Raw genomic sequence first — 25,746 nt, 5'->3', positions numbered from 1 at the left:
GGCTCAATGGCAGAACTGATTGTATCTCCACTGATTTGCTTCTTAAATAGAAAATACATTATGTGTTGCCAAGACAACGCTTTGCTCTTTTTACTGTAAACATCAAACATAATGACTTCATCTAAACCATGGTTTCAGTAACCACATATGCTGACTCACAAAATTATCTTCTGAGGTTTGAATAACTAATTACCCATTCAATTTATCCAGTAGAGATTAGCTATCCCACGAGCACTTCTAACTTAATACATTTTACCCCACATCTGTTCCTCTTACATTAGTGTCTTTCTCAGTGAAGATCCTCACTACCACACCACACCATCAGTCTGAGTAATGTTTTTAAAGTGCAAATTATATCATGGTATTCTCCTGAGCAAAATTCTTCAATGGCCTCCCATCATACTAAAAATGCAATCCAAACTTTGACATGAGGCATGAAACCTATGTAAACAGCTCCCTTCCTGCCTATCTCATCTATCCTTTCATTTCATCCCACCTCTGCTCCAGCCATGCTGGTCTTTTCTTATTGCTTAAAGCCCCTAAACTCATTTTTAACTTTCAGTATTTGCATTCATTTTTCTCTTTTCCTAGAATGCTCTAAAGCCTTAATTCATTCTGATCAAGGCTCAAATACGACCTGTTCAGAAAGGCTTTTCTTAGCCACATTACATAAACTATAAAATAGTCATCCTCCTTGCCCCAGTCACTCTCTAACTCTACTGTCTCACTGAGTTTTATTATTTCTTTGTAATACTGAAAATTTAGGAGGAAATATATGTGTATATAAACTTGCCTATGACTTGGCTCTTTGGTTGAACTGTAAGTACGTAAGAGAAGAACTTCATATTGTTTTATCATAATATTCCAACATTTAGGACAATGACTAAAAACAAAATAGATCTACAGTACTGCTTGAATGAATTAATCAACCCAATTATCTATCCCAGAAACCTGGTAATTATCTTTGATACTTCCCTTCCCACCCATTTTGTATTCAATTACCATGTCCAACACAACCCTTAGCTGAGTTCTCTTTACTTAGCCAGATTTTAATATTAGCCTCCTAACAGATTTCTAGGGCTTCCCTCATAGCTCAGTTGGTAAAGAATCTGACTGTAATGCAGGAGAGCCCAGATTCCTGGGTTGGGATGATCCCCTGGAAAAGGAATAGGCTACCTACTCCAGTATTCCTAGACTTCTCTTATGGCTCAGCTGGTCTTGTATGACATACTTGTCCCATCCCTCATCCACACTGCTGCCACAGAAAGCTTGGTAAAGTACAGAACGAAGATTAGTTCATGACACTCCTTCCTATAATACATCAGCAGTCCTTGTAGCTTTCAGTACAAAACTCATTCATCTTAGTTCAGCCCTCAGGCCCTTAATAATGTAACCTCTTGCCTACATTTCTAATCTCACATCTCAAACCTTCCTAATAAGCTTTACCATTTGGCAATATTCTGTGCATATTATTACATATTATTGCTGCGGAGGTTGGCACTACTATGATTCCACTAGGAATGGATAACTGGACACACCACATATGGAACTTTCCTAGATTCTTATCCCTGAGTATCTTTTCTAGATTGACTTAATCTGTATCCTTTTGCTGACATCTACTATACCTTAGAGTGTAACAGATTTTCTGAGTTCTGTGAGTCCTTCTAGAGCATTGCTGAGCCTGAAAGTGGTCTTTGGGATATCCTCAAATTTGCTGTTGGTGTCAAAGGAAGTGTGGTCTTCGCAATTGCCCCCTAATTTATACTAATTTATGCACTTTTTCTCAATGATTTATCTTCTCATTCTCATTTTCTACTCCTGACATTTAACTTTCCTTTAATTTCTTGCTATATCAAAGCTTACAAAAGCTCATTATTTCAGAGTCCTGATAAGAGTGTCCCTTCATGCCAAATTTACTCATTTGACAAGACACGTCAGGTGATACCTCCTCTTCAGGCTTCAGTGCAATTTTTGGTTTGTTGTTGTTTTGTTACAAACTAATGACAAATAGGGGGCTCCCCAAGTAGCGCTAGTGGCAAAGAACCCACCTGCCAACACAGTAGACACAAAAGATGTGGTTTGATCTCTAGGTCAGGAAGATCCTCTGTAGTAGGAAATGGCAACCAACTGCAGTATTCTTGCCTGGAAAACTCCATGGACAGAGGAGCCTGGAGGATTACAGTCCATTGGGTCGCAAAGAGTGAGACACAACTCATATGTGTATGTATGAGCACAAATATGCATAATGACAAACAGATCCTTTCTCACGGTGGAGAATTCTGACAAAATGTGGTCCACTAGAGAAGGGAATGGCAAACCACTTTAGTATTCTTGCCTTGAAAACCCCATGAACAGTATGAAAAGGCAAAAAGATAGGACACTGAAAGATAAACTCTCCTCTTTCACTTTCATTAAGAGGCTCTTTAGTTCTTCTTCACTTTCTGCCATAAGGGTGGTGTCATCTGCATATCTGATGTTATTGATATTTCTCCCGGCAATCTTGATTCCAGCTTGTGCTTCCTCCAGCCCAGCATTTCTTATGATGTACTCTGCATGTAAGTTAAATCAGCAAGGTGACAATATACAGCCTTGACATACTCCTTTTCCTATTTGGAACCAGTCTGCTGTTCCATGTCCATTTCTAACTGTTGCTTCCTGACCTGCATACAGGTTTCTCAAAAGGCAGGTCAGGTGGTCTGGTATTCCCATCTCTTTCAGAATTTTCCACAGTTTATTGTGATCCACACAGTCAAAGGCTTTGGCATTGTCAATAAAGCAGAGTTGGACTATAAAGAAAGCTGAGCGCCAAAGAATTGATGCTTTTCAACTGTGGTGTTAGAAAAGACTCTTGAGAGTCCCTTGGACTGCAAGGAGATCCAACCAGTCCATCCTAAAGGAGATCAGTCCTGGGTGTTCATTGGAAGGACTGATGTTGAAGCTGAAACTCCAATACTTCAGCTACTTGATGCGAAGAGCTGACTCAGTTGAAAAGACCCTGATGCTGGGAAAGATTGAGGGCAGGATGAAAAGGGGATGACAGAGGATGAGATGGTTGGATGGCATCACCAACTCAATGGACATGGGTTTGGGTGGACCCCGGGAGTTGGTGATGGACAGGGAGGCCTGGCGTGCTGCAGTTCATGGGATCACAAAGAGTCGGAAACAACTGAGCGACTGAACTGAAGTGAACTGATACATTCACTAGTTAGGAGAAAAGAATTATTGGCAGAGGGAAGATGAGGGAGAGATGAAAAAAGACAGACAGGAAGTTGGGGGGAGGGAGAGAAAAAGGAGAATTGGCATCTCTGTAGATGCTAAAACTAAGACTCATACCCAAGCATCTCACTCACTCCAGTGGCTATATGTAGACTCTATGGTGTAGAAAATAATGCCGAAACCAACAGACAAGTAGAGTCAATGGCTACACTTGCTTCTATAAATGCTGTGCTGTGCTAAGTCACTTCGGTTGCCTCTAACTCTTTCTGACCCTATGGACCATAGCCCACCAGGCTCCGCTGTCCATGGGATTCTCCAGGCAAGAATACTGGAGTGGGTTGCCGTGCCCTCCTCCAGGGGATCTTCCCAACCCAGGGGCTGAATCCACAGCTCTTACATCTCAAGTATACAAGAGCCAAAGATCCATTTTACCTGTCAACATTCAACAATATTCTATCACAAATTGGAGGAACAAGAATAGTATTACGTTTATCTTCCAAAATGTAAAAATTCACCTTTTAGAAGCTGGTAACTCAAAAGATTTAAAAGAAAGTTATCAATTTTCAGATAAAAAGTTATGAGTAATTTCATTTAATGGAGTTTAATAAATTACAGTATTAGCTCATTATTAAATAACTTAATATAAAATAACATTTGTGTTAGTTGCTCAGTTGTGTCCGACTCTTCATGACCCCATGGACTGTAGCCCGCCAGGCTCCTCTATCCATGGAATTTTCCAGGCAAGAATGTTGCAGCAGATTTGCCATTTCCTTTTCCAAGGGATCTTTCTAACCCAGTGATTCAACCCCTGCCTCCCACATTGCAGGCAGATTGTTTACCGATTGGGTCACCAGGAAAGCACTTAATTTTGACAAGTTCTCACTGTTTAAAATTTTCATATATCTTGGTCAATTAAGTCCCCAAAGCTATATTTTTTCAATCTGTAGGAATGAAAAAATAAAATAATTGTCTAAAATAAAATCAGCATTGTAAATCAGAAAGATCATACAGGCCTTAATATACTTTTCCTTGCCAAATTACCCAAATTGACTAGATTAACTAGATAAGTACCCACTACCCACTTTCTACTGTTCTGTAATCTCAGCCAAACCATCTTGCCAGAATTAAGACTCAAAGACAGTGCAACTACAAATTGACACTTTCCATGGGCATTTGCCATCTACCTCTACAAGGATTTAACCATGTTCTGCTATAGTTGCTGGTCTCCAACACCCTCTGAAAGGAATTCAGGGTGGAGAGCAAAAATGAGCCATTTTGTGCTCTGAGAAAAACTGGCAGAACAAGTCATCAGATAGCTAGATATTTTCAGAAGCCGATTTTATGAGCCTAATTCTTGTATCTCCTCATGTCTAAGTCCTTCATGGTAACAACTGTTCGTAATTAGCAGAAGCCTTCTGCAAAAATATATATGCTTGACTGCATGTATTTCCCCTTCATCAAAATTATGTATATATCATGTATGGATGTGAGAGTTGGACTGTGAAGAAAGCTGAGCACCGAAGAATTGATGCTTTTGAACTGTGGTGTTGGAGAAGACTCTTGAGAGTCCCTTGGACTGCAAGGAGATTGGTCCTGGGAGTTCATTGGAAGGACTGAGGGTGACTCTGGACCTCCAATATTTTGGCCACCTGATGCAAAGAGCTGACTCATTTGAAAAGACCCTGATGCTGGGAAAGATTGAGGTCAGGAGGAGAAGGGGACGACAGAGGATGAGATGGTTGGATGGCATCACCGACTCAGTGGACATGAGTTTGGGTGGGCTCCGGGAGTTGGTGTTGGACAGGGAGGCTTGGCGTGCTGCAGTCCATGGGGTCTCAAAGAGTCAGACATGACTGAGCAACTGAACTGAACTGAACTTCCTCCCACCTTTTTTTGCAGCAGCTCTTCAGAGCTGTCTAAAATGCTGTCTCTCCCAGACTACAGTCTTCATCTTGCCCCAAATAAAACTTAACTTTCACAATAGGCTTCCTGGATTCCAGCTCACTGAGTTAAGGAACTAAAGGAGTTGTTTAAAACCAACTATTTTAATTTTTTCATACTACTGGTATATGGAAAAAGGAAGTTGTTCAGAGTATTTTTTTTCCTACTGAATTTATCGTATACTCATCATATATATAACAGCTATGCACTAAGCACTTTACATGCGTTATCTCATTTTATCCACACAATGACCTTCTTCTTATGCAGTAAGAATTATTACCATCTTCATTTTGAAGTCCTAAAATCGAGGCTCAAAGTATATAAGAAACTTGCTCCAGGTCACATAGCTGAAAGGCACTAGAACCTGGGCACAAACCCAGGCTGCTGGTTGCAGAACACCTGTACCACAATCACTGGGTATGTTCGAAAAGGAAATGTGACTTTATGAAGTATTCTTAATATAAATACACCTATTTTGGGTAAAGAAATAAAAGCAACTTATTTATAAAATCAAGCTTCCCTGGTGAACCAGTGGTACAGAATCTGCCTGCAATGCGGGAGACCTGGGTTCAATCCCTGCGTCAGGAAGATCCCCTGGAGAAGGAAATGGCAGCCCACTCCAGTACTCCTGCCTGGAGAATTCCATGGACAGAGGAGCCTGGTGGGTTACAGTCCTTGGGGTTGCAAAGAGTCAGACATGACTTAGCTACTAAACAGCAGCAACAGCAATTTATAAAATGAGCAATGAAGCTTTAACTTACATGAAAAATTTTTGGTTACGTGTCAGGGTTTTCACAGAAAATGCTTGGGGTTTTCACAGAAAATGCTTGGAGTTACTGCAACTAGAATGAGCTGCTTCCTACACACACATTTTGGGTTAAATCTTCCACAGAAAATATCTTTTGGAGACAAGTATTTTACACAGATTTCTACAGATGTGGTGTGCACACCAAGAGGTCATGAATTTGAGAATGCTGTGTATATTGACAATTAGCTTACATGTCATATGGTGTAAGGTACTATGTAGAGGTGTTACAACTATGCTTATCTCCCTGGCCACCAACCCACCAACAGCATAAGAAAAGTAGACTGTATTATGTAAGAAAAGGGGTCATTATCTGCCAAATTCTCAGAAGACTCAACCTTAAATAATTTTTTTGAGGTATAATAGAATCATTTTTTCATTTGGTTATATCAAAACTGTGGTTATAAAACAAATGATTTATGTTTATTAATATAATAATCGTCTTCTTAGCAGTGCTAAAATTTAAATGAATAACAAAACCTGGAAAATAACAGGTGTTTATCTCTGCTCAGTCTTAAAATTTCACTAAAATGAGAATAAGAAAATGTGGTTTAAAACCATATAGGCAAAATGAAAGGGTAGAAGAGACAACAGCAGATAAGAGACATCAACAAATTTTTGAAAGATGAAAAACACAGGAAGGAATTAGCAGAGCTGAGAAAACTGAACACTAAGGGCTTGCAGAAGCAAGTACTAATGATAGGCAGGCCCGTTCACAAGGCAAAGTCCTGACAAAGCTCAAGAACTGAATGCACCAAATCACTGAATTCAAGAGAGAAGCATAAGGCATCATATGTGGGAGGGGGAGGGCTTGAGAGTTTGTATAAGAAACTTTGAGAGTAAAATTGAAGATTAAAGCTTACTTATGTACTGGAGAAACAGTAAATCCTAGCGGAAGATGAAAGAGAAGTGCCATAATGAGAACAAGTGAATTCAGTAAAAATTTACATACTAAATGGTGAGACCACCCCCTTTTCCCCTCATAAGGACCTCTTTATATCATTTAACTCCAATAACAGTGGCAACCAGAATTACATTCTACAAGTAAGAAATTGGAGGATTCTTCTGTGAACAAACTGGATAGCCTTAGACATTTGCAGTCCAACAACAAGATGGCCAGCAAAGCTCCTAATTTTTCACGCTATAGGTAGAATATACCAGTTAAAAAGCCCACCCATGAAAAATGAGTTTCCAAGCATATTTTTATTGCCTTGCTTTTAAATGAAAATGCAAGTACTAGAGACTTAAGAACTTTTCCAACATAAAAGACAGATTAAAGAAAACCAAAACTTGTGGGAAACAAAGATAATACAGGGAGCAGAACAAAACTTCAAAAAAAGTATTTTTATCTTTGGAAGGCTGAGTAGATATTGCATCAAAGAAATAAGAACAAAATTTAAGGCACAATCAGAGTGAGAAATCTCTTAAAAATTTAAATACAGCATTAGTAAAAAAATTTAAATATTTGAGAATAATGACTAATGAAAATCTGATATAAAGTGGAAAGAAAACAAAAATGGAAAATCAGAGCCAAATAAATAAATAAAAATAAGGTACTCAATCCAGGAGATCAATATCTGACCAACAGAACTTGCAGAAAGAAGAAATAAATACGTCAGAGAGACAAAACTAAGATAGAAAAATTTCTAGAAAATGAAAGATGTTTCTATTACATTGAAAAGGCCTAATGACTACCCATCAGAATATAGTGAAAAAAGACCTGTACCAAAACACATTATTGCAAAATTGCAAAATATTGAGGAGAAACATGATCCTAAGGTTTAAAGTGGAAAATTAAAAGGTAATATATAAAGAATCAAGAATTAGTAAAACATCAGATTTCTTAACTGCAAGCCGTAAGACAACAGATGCAAAAATAGATTTAAAATTCTGAGAGACAACAATTTACAGCCTAAAATTCTATACCCACCCAAACTCCCCTCAAGAAAATGAGTGAAATAAAAAAAAAAATATATATATATATATATCTCAGAAATGCCATGTTACAAGGGGTATACCCTCTAAGTACACATTCTCAGGATGCTACCAGATGATATGCTCCACTCAAATTAGGTAATGGACAATGAAAAAGGAAAATGAGTTCCAAGACACTGGATCTAACACAGTTGAGAGATATCAATTCTACAAACAATTAGACAGCTCTCAATCCATTCCAACAGAATCTTAGTTTCCAGAAGAAATATCTCCAAGGGTGGAAAAAAAAATCAAATGATTAGAGTATTTGGTGCATTTTTTAAAAAATATTTTTCAAAGAAGTTTTAAAATTCTTTTGGGATATCTAAGAATTAGTGACAGTGCCATATCACACAAAGCAAACAAAAAAAAAAAAAGAGGAAAGGAGATAATCGAGAGGATAGAAGAAGAAGAGGGGCATCAGTTCAGTTCAGTTGCTCAGTTGTGTCCCACTCTTTGCGACCCCATGGACTGCAGCACGCCAGGCTTCCCTGTCCATCACCAACTCCAGGAGCTTACTCAAACTCATGTCCATTGAGCCAGTGATGCCATCCAAACATCTCATCCTGTCATCCCCTTCTCCTCCTGCCTTCAATCTTTTCCAGCATCAGGGACTTTTCCAATGAGTCACCTTCAGGTGGCCAAGGTATTGGAGTTTCAGAGTCAGCATCAGTCCTTCCAATGAATATTCAGGACTGATTTCCTTTAGGATGGACTGGTTTGATCTCCTTGTAGTCCAAGGGACTCTCAAGAGTCTTCTCCAACACCACAATTCAAAAGCATTAACTCTTCAGTGCTCAGCTTTCTTTATAGTCCAACTCTCACATCCATATATGACTATTGGAAAAACTATAGCTTTAACTAGACAGACCTTTGTTGGCAAAGTAATGTCTCTGCTTTTTAATAGGCTGTCTAGTTTGGTCATAACTTTTCTTCCAAGAAGCAAGCATCTTTTAATTTCATGGCTTCAGTCACTATCTGCAGTGATTTTGGAGCCCCCCAAAATAAAGTCAGCCACTATTTCCCCATCTATTTGCCATGAAGTGATGGGGCTGGATTGCATGATCTTTGTTTTCTCAATGTTGAGTTTTAAGCCAACTTTTCCACTCTCCTCTTTCACTTGCATCAAGAGGCTCTTTAGTTCTTTGCTTTCTGCCATAAGTGTGGTATCATCTGCATATCTGAGGTTATTGATATTTCTCCCGGCAATTTTGATTCCACCCTGTGCTTTATCCAATCCAGCATTTCTCATGATGTACTGTGCATGTAAGTTAAGTAAGCAGGGTGACAATATACAACCTTGACGTACTCCCAGGACAACTCACCTTGTGCCAATGGTATCTCAAAATGCATGTTGTGGGTGAGGGGCCTGGTACCAGTCTGAGTTTTGAGACATCCCCTTTCTCTAATTAGCAGCCTGCTAGTAGCTATATAGTGGAGCGTGGCCCTGGAATGACTTTGAGGAGATACCCCACGTCCAAGGTCAGAGAAACCCCAGCAAGATGGTAGGTGCTAGAGCGGCATCTGTGTGGCACTGGAGCAGCTCTGAGGAGATAACCCACATCCACGGGCAAAGGAGAAGCCCCATCAAGATGGTAGGATGGGTGAAATCATGTTTAGAATCAAACCCCATACCTGCCAGAGACACTCTGAGGGCTCAAACAAACGTTGTGCACACCAAGACCCAGAGACCCCACAGAGACTGAGACAGAACTGTGTTTGAGGGTCTCCTGTCGAGGTACGGTGGACTGCTGCAGGGGCAGGGGTTCTGGGTGCAGCAGACCTGGGTATGGCATCAGCCCTCCTGGAAGAAGGTCGCCATTAACCCCACCATCGAGCCACCAGAACTTACACAGGACTGGGGAAACAGACTCTTGGAGGGCACAAACAAAACCTTGTGTGCACCAGGACCCAGGAGAAAGGAGCAGTGACCCCAGAACAGACTGACCCAGACTTGCCTGTGAGTGTCCAGGAGTCTCCGGCAGAGGCGTGGGTCAGTGGTGGCCTGCTGCAGGGTTAGGGCACTGAGTGCATCAGTGCATACATGGGATCTTTTGAAGGAGATTGTCATTATCTCCATTACCTCACCATAGTTTGGCCTCAGGTCAAATAACAGGGAGGGAACACAGCCCTGCCCATCAATAGAAAATTGGATTAAAGAGTTACTGAGCATGGCCCCACCCATCAGAACAAGACCTAGTTTCCCCTTCAGTCAGTCTCTCCCATCAGGAAGCTTCCATAAGCCTATTATCCTTCTCCATCAGAGGGGAGACAGAATGAAAACCACAATCACAGAAAACTAACCAATCTGATCACATCGGCCACAACCTTGTCTAACTCAATGAAGGGGGTCATAGGATACGCATAGGATATTTAACATAAAAATGTTAAATACTCATCATCAAAAAAAGGAAGTCAATATAATACACAAGCATATTATTAAGAACTATGGATAGTAAAACCAAAAGAAAGTGCTAAGAGAGTTTGGGCAAAGGATTGCAGGACTAGATAAGGTCAGGGAATATTATTTTCTGTTACATGTTTTGCAGCTCAACTTGATTTTTAAACTGTATACTTGTACTAATACTTTGATACTTTAAGTTTTGGAAACTATTGTAAGCACTGACAAATTTTGTTTCTGAAAACTCTAATTTGGGATCATCTCTAACTCAAGGAGACATATTCAGCAGTATTAAGGTTACAAATGATATCTGTAATCATTATCAAATCACAATTTCTCTGAAAATATTTTTCTAGCCTCCTGATTAGACATTGTATCATGCTATTTCAACAACAATTTTAGGAAAACAGTACTTCTAAGTTTCTGATAACATACCACAATTTTCACTTTATTTTTGTGCTCAAAAGCATTCAATTTTATAAAATCAAAGAAGTTTTTAAAATATTTTTCTTTCTGTTGAGAACTCAAAATAAAATGGTATGGATATGTAAAATCTGAAAAGCTGTTCACCCTGAAATAAAACAGCACATTTTGTATTCTATAAATGAAACATGAAGGTTAAAAGAAAGAAATTTCTTTCATTTACTCCCTTCACAGGTTCTGAATTTTTAAAAATTTATTCATAAATATTCAGTTTTCCTTCTTTGTCTAGGTTTTCAATATTTTTATAATGACACATTTTATAAATTATTAAACTCATAACACTAACAGATGGCAATTGTAAAGCAACGGGATTTATAACAGAAGAGGTTTTTTTTTGTTGTTTGGTTTTGGTTTTTATTTGGGGCAGGGGGCGGGAATGGTGTAGATTTGACAGACCCAAATTCAAGTTTTAGCTTTATAAGCCTGGGCCAGCACCTTCCTTGAGCCTGTTTCTTCATCTATGATAACCACCCTACAGGTTCATTATGAGGATTAGAATAGCATATGTAAAATTCCAGCAAGGACAACATATGAAATAGATATGATTAATGACAACTCTCCTTTTCTTATCTTCTCTGTTGTCCAAGAGGCTTAATTTTAAAGAATCTGTAGACTCTGCAGTCGAAGTACCTGAGTTCAAATCTTGGTTCTCCCATTTATTATTAGCCTGCAACCCTAGGGGCAGTTATTCATTCTTCTTAACCTTGGACTCAGCAATTCACGGGTGTAATTATAAAAACCCTGCAATGAAGTGGTGACGAAGAAAACACATATCCTGCTAGCACAGTGACTGGTACTTGACAAGGTCTCAGAAACTGACATAATAAAAACAAGAAATTGAAAGATAGTTTCTCTCTGCAGTTCAGTTCAGTTGCTTAGTTGTGTCCAACTCTTTGTGACCCCATGGACTGCAGCACATCAGGCTTCCCTGTCCATCACCAACTCTCAGAGCTTGCTCAAACTCATGTCCATCAAGTTGGTAATGCCATCCAACCACCTCATCCTCTGTGATCCCCTTCTCCTCCTGCCTTCAAACTTTCCCTACTTACAGCAAACTAAAGTAACAAATGACTTGGTCAAGAATAGCACTTCATGAAGTTACATGTGACCTGATTTAATGATCTTCCCATAAAAGACAACTAGAAAACGCCTTTTGTGATACATTTTAATTCATATTTGTGTTACTTGACAGAATACTTACCTATGTCCACTTATCAGTTTGGTCAATCAATCAGAGTACTACCCCTTTGTGCTCTCTTTCTACCTACAGCTATTTTACTTTCTAATATTATTCAATAAATTGACCAAATTGACAAGTGACTCCTTGCTCATTGAAAAATTGGTTCTATCAAGTGAGCACTTTTTTTACCCTTTGACAATGGCACTTTTTTTTTTTTCACTTTGGAGCCAGAGGCATTATTTTATTCACATTTCAATCACTGCCAATCAGGATACTATGTGGTAAACAGAAAATATTATTTAAATGCTATTTAATAAATGAATAAATTAGGGTATACATAGATACCAGAAACTCTATCACCATACTACCAGAGCAACTAGCTACCAAACAAAAACAAAACCTTGACCTATTTTCCAAACCTCTCCATTTGAATTAAATGAAATCCCAAGTCCACTAGTATGTAAAATTTTGTTTCTTAATGATGTAAATCTAGATGGAACATTTAGCATATGCTTGTGTTGTTTCAAGAAGTGCAAAGGTAATTCAGTCACAGTTTGCCACCCCCAATAACTCCCACTTAAAATGAAGTCACAAACAGTCTTTTTACTATACAAAACTTCCCTTTTACAGAGTTTTCTTAAAAATGTAAGTAATTTCACAGACAGAAGATATGAGTAATTTCTTAAAGGTCATATTTCCCCCCAAATTGGTTTTTTCACCCTTACATTCTCATTGTACTGTGTAGAATTTTTTATTCCTTAACACTGAATTTAAGGTTATAATGACTTTAAAGTTATATACTTTTGCTCTCAGGAATCCAATTTTTTACATAAGCAAATAAGTAACAAGGTAACATTCTTACCTTGATCTTGTGCATGAACAGCACCCCCTGACACACATAGTACAATAAAATGAAGAAGCAGTTTCCTAAAAATAAAGAAAAAATCAGGAAAAACTTAGTTGGACATTTCTGACCTGTAAGTTATAAAACCCAAAATAAACTCTAGTGAAGGATTAAGAATGAAGCTATTTTTAATTAACACAGTATTTTAATACTAATGCTGATTAAAAGCAAGAGCCCTAAATTCAAAGTTTTGGTTTTGTCACTATGTGTCTTGGGCACCCTATTTAATAATCACTGTGTCCTAGTGTTTCCATTCATTAAATCCATCTCGTAAGGTTTTTTGAAGATTAACTAAAAAGCTTCATTTCAAGTACCCAAAACAGTACCTGGCACAGAGGAAAAACTCAGTAAATGTGAACTAATACAGGTGAAATTATTATAAATGGTATATATTATGTCAAATCACCACACATGCAGTTTTACACAAAGTAAAATTATTGGCAGATTGGCACAAAATACAACTTACAGTCGCTTAACTGCAGTTATTATAAATTTATGGGATCAGTTATTTAACATTTTTACATAAGATCTATTTGTAGATTATATTCACATCACTTGTACTAGATTCATGACGGAGTCTAAAAATATAACAACCTGTAAGATATCAACACTGACCACTGTGATTAGCATAATTGTAAACACCATACTCAAACCAACTACAAATCAAAATGTTCATTCATGTTGATTAGTGACATAGAAAATACTTTACAATTTTTTAGCTTAATCAAACTTTCATAGATTTTGTTGATTGGTCTTCATAATTGGCTTTGTCTACCTCCCAGCTGAAAATCAGAGATAGTTTCACACTTGATCTTAGCCAAAAGGCCGAGAAGCGATCAGAGATAGTTTCAAAAAGTAATGGGCATGCTGAAAATATTTTATGATCTAGTTTTTCTCGCTAATATTGACTCTGATTCTGTTCAGTCTAACCCAGAGACTCCCCAAATGATACTTCTGAAAATACAGTTCTGCAAGGGGTGATGACAAAGCCCTTTCATACTATAAAATTATACTATTTGAGCAGAACAGTTTTTAATAAGACTTTGATAAAATACTTAACTGTTATTAACTATACAAATCAATTTTAAATCATAGAAATTTCAACTGATATGTGCAAATAGTTGAACCATGTATTTTAATGAAGCCTATAAAGTTTCCCATATATTGTGTCATCCATGAGATGTTTCTCAAATGTTAGTCTGCCAACATTTTTGGTTTTTTGTGAAAAATCCAGATTCTGGGCCTTTCCAGAGACTTCATAAATTTGAAGTGGATACTCAGCATGTACACATTTTTAACCAAGTGATCTAATACCAACTGTGTATGTACCAAACTGAGAAAAAACAATTTAGAATATTTACTGTTAATAGTTACATTGTACTTAAAATAATCTAATATTAATACTTGGTTTAAATCACATATCTAATTTTATAATATGACACAAATAAGATTTGACCTTTAAAAAAAAAATTTCTGCTACTCTAGATCATGGTTTTTCAAATAGGAGCATGTAACAGAATCACCTAGAGGGCTTGTTAAAGATTCTGGGCTCCACCCTGAGAGTCTCTGACTCAGTAGATCGGGGTGGAGCTCAAGAATTTGCAGTTATAACAAGTTCCCAGGCAATGCTGATGCTGCACATCTGGGGCATCATACCCTGAGGACCACAGTTCTGGAACAGGTGATGCTCAGAGATGGTGTGAGGCCTACTTGTTTTTCAGCTTCTTACCACAGCTGATTAGTGGACTCACCTGGTGACTTCTAAAAACTACTAATACTTGGGTTTTGCCCTCCCCACCACACCCTCAGAGATTCTGACTTTAATTTGTTGTACAGGGAGTTTTAAACACTTCCCAGGTGATTCTAATGAGGAAAGTTGAGGACAGCAATAGAAAATTAAAATAATTTCCTTGGGTCCTCCAGGATGAATCCTAATGTCATCCAGAATTTGAGTAAAAGAAGGCACTTTTCCTTTCAAATTTGTATTTTCAACTGGCAGCATGTGCATCAATAAGACTAGAAAATAGCTCAGGATTCCAATCACTGAAGGAGAGGATATCAGAATTATGCTGTTTTAGTAGAAAATGGAACATGAAGGGAAGCACTTCTCACCTGCCCAAAGTAATCCAGTTCACTGAGAGTTTAGAAACAACTGAAAAGGCACTGTTCCATTCCAAATACAGCTAAAGTACAACTAGCACTATTCACCAGGCAATTCAGTCAACTCATGGACTTCCCCAATGACCTCAGGGGAGAAAAATGGAAGAGTTCTTTCTAGACATGTTAACAAGTCTATTCCTGGTGTGAGGCAGGAAAACCTGAACACATCAAATATCATCCCTTAGCCAGGTGATTTTAGGAGATTATGACAAGTCAGTTGAGCCACACCTTATGTAAGTGTACCTACTTACTAACTTGATGACTAACAGAGAGGTAGAGATCAATGATATAAAAAAGATTTTCTTTATCTTTTTCTAATTCTGCCCCAAACTTAGAGCCAACTGCTGGGCAGTACCCAAGAGGCTTGCAAGCCTTATAGGTAGCCAGCCACTAAACTGAGAGCCCAGAAACACAGAAAGAGATATCAACGGCTTATTGAAAAGGAGTCTTAAGAACCTGAAGGAAAAAAAAAAGTCCTTGAGCAATACCTCCACCTTGCCCAGCAGACTGCAAACAGGACAGGACCATAACCTCCCAGAGGAAGAGAAGGCTACCATTTATAGGGCAGAACTGCGGTCAGGTTGGCTCATCAGTTACCAGGGAAACCGGGGGCGGGTCAAACAGGTAGGCAGTTACTAATTAAGTCCTACAGTTTGGAAGACTGGATAATCATGTGAGTGAAGCAGGACCTTCAGGTGGAGTAGGTGGAGCAGAAGACATACAGAGAGCAAGAGAATCGCCATCTTGAATGGCCTAACCATACAACTAAGAAAGAACAGGAAAAATTATCATTCAGCTCCAACCTCCTTTTTCTTTTTTTTTTTTTAAAGCAATAAATATCGACCAATTACATCTGACATGCCAAAGCTCCAGCCACACCATGTTTTTCTCTATTCTATGGGCAAACTTTGTTAAGTGCCTGAAAAGATCTCTCAGTCTCCACCTATCAGAATCTTAAGTATCATCAAAGCCTAATGTGAACACCCGCTCCATGAATTTTCCCATCATCCCTAGAGAGGACTGCATTTTTTCCTCCCCTTTGTACTCTTGATGCTTTAATTATAACTTTATTATAGCTCATATGTGCTGTATCTTTTATGATTAATTAGTAATAAATATCTGAGCAAGTAACAGGTCTTCACCTTTGGTCATTTTCTTACATAAAATTAACACAATTGATATTTTAAAACAGGGACAGAATAATAGTAAGATCTCTCAATGACTGAGGAATTTAGTTCTTCCCTATGAACCTAATTCTTTTAACACTTAGGAAACGTTAATTAAAATAGGGGCACTTTTAGTTGGATGTCCAAAGAGAGAAAGAAGAATTAAAAAAAAGTCTTCTGTGGTAGGGTAAATGAAAGGCTTCTTCTTTTTCATTTTAACTGTTTTCCTCATCCTTGAAGTGTGAATACAGAGAAGAGATCAAACCTAATTGACATAATCAGCTTGATAAACAGCCCAACTCTATCAATGAGTAAAATGATCCAACGAATTCAAGCTTTCTGGGGAATGTCTAGTGAAGTTGCACTTGTTTATTTCTTTGCTTTTGCACTTTCCCCCAATGATTTTACATTTATAATACATTTACTTAATAAAGAAAAAATATCTCGCTTCCACATTAGCAAATGATAGAGTTCTCAAAGGTAGCAGTGTGTTTTGCGCGTCTACTCTGTTGTTCTGTGCTTATTGTGCTAGACATGCTGGAGCCCTTAAATAAGTTAAAACTAAAACTGTATTAAATTGTTGCAGAGAAAACAACATGGTTAATAAGAAAATAACAATAGACTAGGAGTCAAAAGATTAGTCTTAGATCTCTTTCAAACTCATTGCGTGAGCTTGGGTAGGTTATTTCAAGAGTTTGAGTCTTAGCTGACTCATCTATTATATGATGACAATATACATTTTACATTTTAAATTCCAAATATAAAAGCCTAAAATTTGTGTGTATGGTAGACTCCTATTAATAGACTGGCATTAGAAGACAAAGATCAAGTTACGCTGTTAGCAAAATGTTCTATAAATCATCATATACAAAGGGCATGTTGTTTAACCACAACTGGGAAAAGGTCCTCTTACAGTTCTGGCCAATTCTTTTTTTTTAATTAAGTAACCCAAAATAGTCTACTAAGTTTGCTAATTTGTTCATATACTTAGTTAACCCTAGCAACGTCTCCCTGGAGAAGGCAATGGCACCCCACTCCAGTATTCTTGCCTGGAAAATCCCAAGGACGGAGGAGCCTGGTAGACTGCTGTCTATGGGGTCACACAGAGTCAGACACAACTGAAGCAACTTAACAGCAGTAGCAATAAAGTCTCCCATTTTTTTTTTTTTTCTTTTTTGTTAAGATTAAGTAAATATCTCCTGGAGGAGGAAATAGTACCCCACTCCAGTAATCTTGCCTGGAATATCCCATGGACAGAGGAGCCTGATGGGCTAATCCATGGGGTTGCAAAAGAGTCGGAGATGACTGAGCAAATCAACAACAAGAACAAAAAGTCTAGTTAGTATATGAATGATGAATATTTTTCAAATATTCAAATCATGCCTGTTTTTGTTCACTTTTTTGTATGTCTGGACCAAGTGTCATTAATGTAAAGTAACAGAAGTACATATACTTACACACTTAATAAAATCAGACTAAGTCTGAAAAAAATTAACAATATAGTAGGAGATATTCAATAAATGTTCAGAAAACATAATCCATAATATTAATATCAGAGGATATCTAACAAAATGTGAAATACTCTGTGTATCTGGTCTGCTAGCCACATTTTCACTTTGACATAAGCCACAGTCAAAACATATCCAGACATGTGAAGGGTGAAGTCCTAGAGGAGATCAAACAGGAAATAGATATCCAAAGACCATACTCAGAATATTTAAGGAACTAATATCCACCCCCAGGCATCTTCCCAAATAATTCTTAGAGCTATTCAACTTTCTCTTTATCTGAAGGGTCTAAGTTACTTTAGGGGAATTTCAGGCATCCTTTTGTTTAGGATACTCACGAGACCCCCAGGTTTTACGAGATATGTCTTCAAGCTACTGATGCTCATTCCTACATAGGTTCAATTTGTGAATAAGGAACCTTTGTAAAAAGTGAATTGGAGATTTTCATTTAAACCAATTGGAAAAAGTAAACTAATCTGGAAAACACACACATGTAATATACTTCAAGAATTTCAACAATTTCCATCACAGTACATTTACAAGCCAAAAAATTCTCTAAGTCATGATAGCTTTACAGATTTTGCTCTTTATTAGCTGCTAAGATCCAGAAACAGTAAAATTTCTATCCTTTGTTCCCAAAGTAACTGAAAAATAGTTCTTATCCCAGCAGTGGGGATAAAGTTGGATGATTCAGGGAATAAAATATTGTCAGTAACTTGCAAAAAATGAATTCAGCTCAATAGGTACTTGTATACCTAACCTAGTGTGAAACATACTAGAACTTTTGGTTAAATTCCAAACATACTGGCAACTTATGAAATAGAAAGGAGATAAATGCTTAAGGACTTCAAGTGATCAAAATACCTAGAGTCCAGTTAGTAGCAGGGAAGAAATATACATCTATATATATAGTCTCTCCTTGAAATACCACAGAGATTGTTAAATTGATTACTCCCTAGAAAAGTTTCTGGCACACACTACTGTTGCACAATTGCACTCATCACACACACTAGCAAAGTAATGCTCAAAATTCTCCAAGTTAGGCTTCAACAGTATGTGAACCGAGAGCTTCCAGATGTTTAAGCTGGATTTAGAAAAGGCAGAGGAACCAGAGATCAAACTGCCAGCATCCGTTGGATCATAGAAAAAGCAAGAGAATTCCAGAAAAACATCTACTTCTCCTTTATTGACTATGCCTTTGACTGTGTGGATCACAACAAACTGTGGAAAATTCTTGAAGAGATGGGAATACCAGACAATCTGACCTGCCTCCTGAGATATCTACATGCAGGTCAAGAAGCAACAGTTAGAACCAGACATGGAAGAACGGACTGGTTCCAAATTGGGAAAGGAGTACGTCAAGGCTGCTTATACTGTCAACGTGACAGTATACTGTCACCCTGCGTATTTAACTTATATGCAGAGTGAAAAGTGAAAGTCACTCAGTCATGTCTGACTCTTTGCAGACTATACAGTCCATGGAATTCTTAAGGCCAGAATACTGGAGTAGGTAGCCTTTTGTTTCTCCAGGGGATCTTCCCAACACAGGGATCAAACCCAGGTCTCCCACATTGCAGGTGAATTCTTGACCAGCTGAGCCACAGAGTACATCATGCGAAATGCTGGGCTGCAAGAAGCACAAGCTGGAAACAAGATTGCCAGGAGAAATACTAATAACCTCAGCTATGCATATGATACCATCCTTATGGCAGAAAGCAAAGAGGAACTGAAGAGCCTCTTGGTGAAAGTGAAAGAGGAGAGTGAAAAAGCTGACTTAAAACTCAACATTCAAAAAACTAAGATCATAGCATCCAATCCCATCACTTCATGCAACAGATGGGGAAATAATGGAAACGGTGACAGACATTTTTTTCTTGGGCTCCAAAATCACTGCAGATGGTGACTGCAGCCATGAAATTAAAAGACGCTTGCTCCTTGGGAGAAAAGCTATGACAAACCTATACAGCATATTAAAAAGGTGAGACATTACTTTGCCAACAAATGTCCATATAGTCAGAGCTATGGTTTTTCCAGTAGTTATGAATAGATGTGACAGTTGGACCTTAAAGAAAGCTAAGACAGTTGGACCTTAAAGTTCTTCTTTAAGAAGAACTGATGCTTTTGAACTGTGATGTTGGAGAAGACTCCTGAGAGTGCCTTGGACTGCAAGGAGATCAAATCAGTCCATCCTAAGGGAAATCAGTCCTGAATATTCATTTGAAAGACTGATGCTGAAGCTGAAGCTCCAATACTTTGGCCACCTGATGCGAAGTACTGACTCATTGGAAAAGACCCTGATGCTGGGCAAAACTGAAGGCAGGTGGTGAAGGGGATGACAGAGGATGAGGTGGTTGGATGGCATCACTGACTTGATGGACCTGAGTTTGAGCAAGCTCTGGGAGCTGTTGATGGACAGGGAAACCTGGAATGCTGCAGTCCATGGGGTTGCAAAGAGCTGAACATGACTGAGCAACTGAACTGAACTGACACTACTGTAAAGTAAAAGATTTTTAAATGAATGAATGCATCAAATCTTCAGTCAATGAGATTATCAAGCTGTCTTGAGTTTCAACTGATATATAACTCCTCTGACATTTTCTACCTGCACAGTGAACCCAAGATCAAGAAGTCAGGTCATCTAACCTCCATTTATTTAGCTAAGGAAGTAAAAGAATGTGTATTCCAACCAACTTCATTTCTTCTGGTCCCTCAAATGCACCATGCTATCTCACCTCTGAGCCTGTTACTGTTCTGTCTGTAAAGTTCCATGCCTTTTCCACTTATGTCTCAGTCTAGATTTCATTTCCTTTGGTTAGTCTTTCCTTCCAGTACTACCCCTCCCTATCTTCCCCAACTACCAAAACAGTTAGATGTCCTTCTGTATATAACCTTATGTCATTTCTTTTGCTGGTTTCATTGTTTACACTTGCTTGTTTCATTTTTTGTTTCCTATATTAACTGGGCACATTGGAAGGGCAGCAATTGTGCTTCTGTCTTGCTCAATCATTGTATCCCTTCTGCCTAGAACCATGCTAGACACATAGTTGGAACTCAGTGAACATTTGCTGAATAAATGAATAAATAAATGATGAGTGAATGAATGATGAAACGTTAGCCTTTTATGAGAATGAAAACAAAATCATCTTCACTTCTCACTCAGAATTACAAATTCTAAAATAAGTCAGAGTTGGGAGGGGGGGTTCAGGATGGGGAACACATGTAAATCCATGGCTGATTCATGTCAATGTATGGCAAAAACCACTATAATTTTGTAAAGTAATTAGCCTCCAACTAATAAAAATAATTGGGAAAAAATGATAAAATAAGTCAGAGTTGCAAAGCATGGCAAGAAAACTAGTTCAGCTCTTCTAGTTCCTATAATACGATTTATCATTCTCTTGTAGCTTCATAGTTTACCAAGCACAATGTATAAATAACACTCAAAATTGCTTTCTATAATTACAATTCCTCTTCCTAAGACATCCATTTGTTTTAAACATTTATTTGAACACAAAGATAACGAGGCAACTTTAAAAACAGAATTTCATGCAAGCTAGGAAATAGATCTTTATGTCCTAAACTTTGCTTACACTTTTGTTTACAGAAATCAATGTACCTATCATTCTTGGTTTTAATTTTTTTCATTAACTCCACAAATTCACATTAGGAATGTGAATGTGAATCAAAGTAGCCCTCTGAAATAAAATGTCTGTAAGGATCTAGTTTCAAAACTGTAAATATTTCTGGGTGACTAATCAGAATTGTGATTTTTTAAAAAAAAAACCACCCCTGTTCTTACAAAACATCACTACAAAAAGATGGTGGAAAATTAAAACCTCAGAGGTTACATTAGGCACTCTAAGGTTTAATTCAGTGGCCTGACATTATCATCAGCTAATCAGCTCCTTTTCCCTAAGTTCCTATTCCTATGAGGTTGGTAGCATTTATTTCAAACTGAAGAACTCTGAATTCTTTATGGAAACTGGATTTTTTTCAAGAAACAATTTCTCAGCTCAATTGGTAACTACCTTTCCCCACTCTGCATGTGTGTGGTTGAAGCTGTGAGGGATTGCAATCTGATGTAATCTTGAATTACCATCAATTTTCTGCAGCTCACCCTCACTGGGAACCACCATGGAACAAACTTGATATAATAGGAGTCTGCAAGGCCCCTGGCTGGAGGCTGCTTGGAGAACAGGAGAGAGGAGGACCTTCACACAGGATCCTCTACCAATCTGATACCTCTCCAGGAAGATTCTTTTACCCAATTACTCATAGTCTAACTTTTCCTCAGAAGTTCCTCGGGGTAATCCATTCTGTTTGGTTTCTCTGCCTCCCTCCCCCCAATCATCTGGACCCAATTTACAAACCCCAAACTGCCCAAGAATGTATGCAGGACCTTTTCTGGGAGCGTCTGGAAGGGAAGTGTAAACCAGACAAGACAGGGGCTAAGAGCTGAAGATCTCCTTTAATCTGCAAGGTTGGTCACAACTGCCAAGGGGAATGTTAGTCGGCACCGTGGGCTTCCTGTGGGAGCCAAGGGAGAGCCCTGCGGGTGGGCGCTGGCAGGGAGGGCAAGGAGGGAACATGGACGGAGGGAAACAGGGAGGGCAAGGAGGGCAACGGCTGGATGGGGGCGCTGTAGCCGCGGGACAGGAAGTGGAGGACCTCATCCAATCTCTCAGGTGGCTCTGGAGCCTCAGAGACCCAAGTCTGATTCTACCATTCCACTCACCCTGGTCCAGCGGTCCTCAGGGCCCGCTGCTCTCCCCACCCTGCTTTCCAAGGCAGGGCCATGCAAGGTGCTTTCACCGAGAGAAGTGGCGAGAAACCTGTCTGGAAAACTGATGAGACCTGTGTGAGCCGCTCTGGGTCCGGCGGCCTCGGACCCTGGAGGAGAAGTGTCAGGGATCCCGCCCGCCCCCTCGCCCCGGGGGACCCGGGCACACCCCAGCATGCACGCACGTGGTGGCTGAGGTTTTGAGCTTTCCCGCTCACTGATTTATTCTGCAGCAGGCGCGTGGGTATGTGCATCCTTGTCAGTGGGGAAGCCGGCTGCCCGCCCAGGCTCCCAGAGGTCGAAGGAGAGAGTGCGCGAGCCCTAGCCAGACTCGGCTGCCAGCGGCTGGGAAGCACATGTTCATACAAACACTGCCACAAGGCGGTCTTTCTCTGCACTCCGCCTCCGCCTGCCCTTAGCTGGCAGTCTCAGTTCTGCCCCCCTGCCCTCCTCCTTCCTACTCTCCCGCGTTGCAGCCTAGTAGCAGAGAGACCACAGCCGCCTTCGTCTCTCCTGCTCCTGAGGCCAAAACCAAACTTCGATAACCTACTGACATCTACCAAGAAGGGCCAGGACAGCCAGCCAAGGCCACGCGCCCCCTACCCCTCATCCACGCTCTTCTCCCACTGAGGCAGTGGGAGCCGATAACAATGCCCAAAGTGCAGATGGAGTGCCTGGGAGGGTCGGTGAGATCACTCCCTGGGAGCAACAGCCCCGGGGCCCCCCACCCTCCCCCCGGGGTCCAGCCCCTTCCCCAATGACACTCCAGGGAGCAGGGGGCAGCCTGGGCCCCAGATGGGCAGCACGTTTGTTGGCCTCCTAACGACACGAGGCAACTGCCTCTGTGTCTCATGATTCCAGGAGCTCCCTGGTGTCCGAGGTTCTGTGGGCACCCTCTCCCCCATTCGGCAACCCTGCCGCATGGTTCAGGCTCCGCGCACAGAGCCCGGGGGACCGCGAGCATCCCAGCAGTTCCCAGGCTGGATGCCCGAGGAGCACCGAGGGCAAACAAGACCTCAGCCAGGACCCTGAGGGAGAAGAACGGAAGGAAGGCGCAAGGGCAATGGGAGCTGGAGCCCGGGCGGGCGTCAGAGTCCAGCTCCAGGGCTGCAAAAGCCGCTACCACCGGCCTCGGGACGTGAGCCAGCGAGCTGTTCCTCGCGAGCCGCAGGATCTCTTTAGCATAAACTGTCTGAGAGACCCGCTGGCAGGAGGCTTCCTTTCAAGCACGGTATTTTACAAATTGAAGAGACAAGGGGAGATGCTGCGGCTGTTCGCCGGCTCCCAACTTCAAAAAAAAAAAAAAAGTGCCAAGTAGCTGGGGCGCAAATCGCCAACCAGCTCAGCAGATCCAGGGGGTGGGGAGAGCGGCCGGTCTAACCCCTGCCCCGCGGGTGGGCTACTTACGATTTTGCCGTGTGGGAGACCTGTCCACGCCTTGTCCTGTGGGCTCCTAAATGCATTTGTATGCATTTGTCCGTACAGCGGGGCGCTAACGGAAAACAGAAGCCAACTCCGAACTGCTAAGTGTACAGGTACTGTCCATGAAAAAGGAAAAAAAAAAAAAAATCACATGAAAACGATGCTCTAAAACCTCAATAACCAAAAAGGGAGGGGCAGATGGAAGAAGAGCAGAGAAATAGCACCGGGCGGGTAGACGGCTAGGCTGCCCAGGGCCCCAGCTCGGCAGCGGACAGGCCCGGGGGGAGCGCTCCCCTGGGAGGGCGGGCAAGGAGGGACACCTCACTGGCGGGCTGCGGGACGCCGGCAGCAGCGGGAGCTCGGCTGCGAGCGCAGCCCTCTAGTTCACTTGCGGTTCAAAGGCGACTCCGTGACTCCAGTGGAGTCCTCCGCTTTGGGCCTGGGAGGAGAAAGGAGTGGGGGGAGGGCAGGAGATGAAGTGGGGGAGGAAGTCCTTGGAAACAACCCGCGCTGGAACATTTGTCAGACAAGCACACACACCCACTTCGGAAATCTTGTCCGTGCGAGCTGGCCGGTGGCAACTGCAGGCGCTCGGCGTGGACTGCCGCCGGCTGCTTCCCCTGGAAGAAGAGGAGCCCAGCAAATCCGGCCGGTGTTAAATTTCACCGCTCCCTGACTTGCAATGACATCACCAAACACAGTGCACACCTCCCCCTCTACCCCGCAACCTTCCCCCTACCACGCGCCTAGCTGGGGCGCCCCAGTCCGCAAGCCCCCGCGCCCTGGGGCGAGCTCGCAGCCACCGGCACCGCCCAGACACTCCGGCTTCCCACGCATTCCCGGGGTTTGTAGGTGACTAGTATCCTTCCTCCCAAGTATCCGTGTACCGTTTCCTTTTTCAGCAGTCCCCAACTTGATGTTTTCTCCCATTTGATGTTTTCTCTCTTGCTGTCTCCCATCCCCCTTTTTCTGTCCTCTTCATACACACGTTCTAAAATCTATAACTCAGCAGAGTCCTTCACTCTCCAATTCTCTTGCTTTTTTTTTTTTTTTTGCAGCTATGCTTGTGGCCTAAATCATACTACAAACTAACCGCAAATGTTCTCATTAATTACTTTTCTCGCCTTCATTCTTTCAATCGGTCCCCCGTATTATTTTCTACTGATTTTTCTTTCCTGTAATCCACTTTTCTGCCTTCTGCTCTTCTCTCCTATACAATCATGGACTAATGTTCTGCAATTATGCATCAAAAGTTTGAATACCTTCTCCAAGGTTTGTGACGTTTCTTTTTCGATCTAAGTCCCATTCTCTCAACACCATTTTCATACTGAGAAGTCTACTTCTAAGATTTGCCAAAAAAAAAAAAAAATTCTGATTTATCTTCCTCATTAATAAGACTGGAAATTCCAGGAGGCCAGGGATCTATTATCTTGCTCATCATTGTATTTTCAGCATCTCAAATACTAGTTGGTATGTCTGTTTAATGAATGACTGCTGTATACAGTGAATATTGTATCCTGGAGAAATGATATTGTCTAATCTGTACACCATCCAGAGTTAATCACCCTTCCACAAAGGCATCTTCCATTACTAATAATAAATAAAAATAAATGGAAAAAAAAACTACTCAACATTCAAAAAACTAAGATCATGGCATCTGGTCCCATCACTCCATGGCATATAGATGGGGAAACAATAGAAATGGGGAAACAATAGAAACAGTGACAGACTTTAATTTCTTGGGCTCCAAAATCACCACAGATGGTGACCGCAGCCATGAAATTAAAAGACGTTTGCTCCTTGGAA

At 40.5% G+C, this 25,746-nt stretch overlaps 1 protein-coding gene across 1 annotated transcript in view; it reads right to left on the bottom strand.

The window, feature by feature from the left end:
- COL24A1 (collagen type XXIV alpha 1 chain) overlaps positions 1–24,322 on the bottom strand; it is a 368,161-nt gene extending 343,839 nt beyond the window's left edge. The window contains exons 1-3 of the mRNA XM_061121489.1: positions 24,165–24,322; positions 23,926–24,056; positions 12,863–12,927 (exon numbers count right to left, since the gene is read on the bottom strand). Coding sequence (XP_060977472.1) covers positions 12,863–12,927; positions 23,926–23,981 — 121 coding nt within the window. The 5' untranslated portion in view covers positions 23,982–24,056; positions 24,165–24,322. The remainder of the gene's footprint in view (positions 1–12,862; positions 12,928–23,925; positions 24,057–24,164) is intronic.
- Positions 24,323–25,746: the final 1,424 nt, after the last annotated feature.

Source organism: Dama dama, chromosome 20 (genome assembly GCF_033118175.1).
Source record: "Dama dama isolate Ldn47 chromosome 20, ASM3311817v1, whole genome shotgun sequence".
NCBI classification, from domain to species: domain Eukaryota; kingdom Metazoa; phylum Chordata; class Mammalia; order Artiodactyla; family Cervidae; genus Dama; species Dama dama.
The sequence above is the reverse complement of the archived record's forward strand: the minus strand, read 5'-3'. Positions and strand labels throughout refer to the sequence as shown.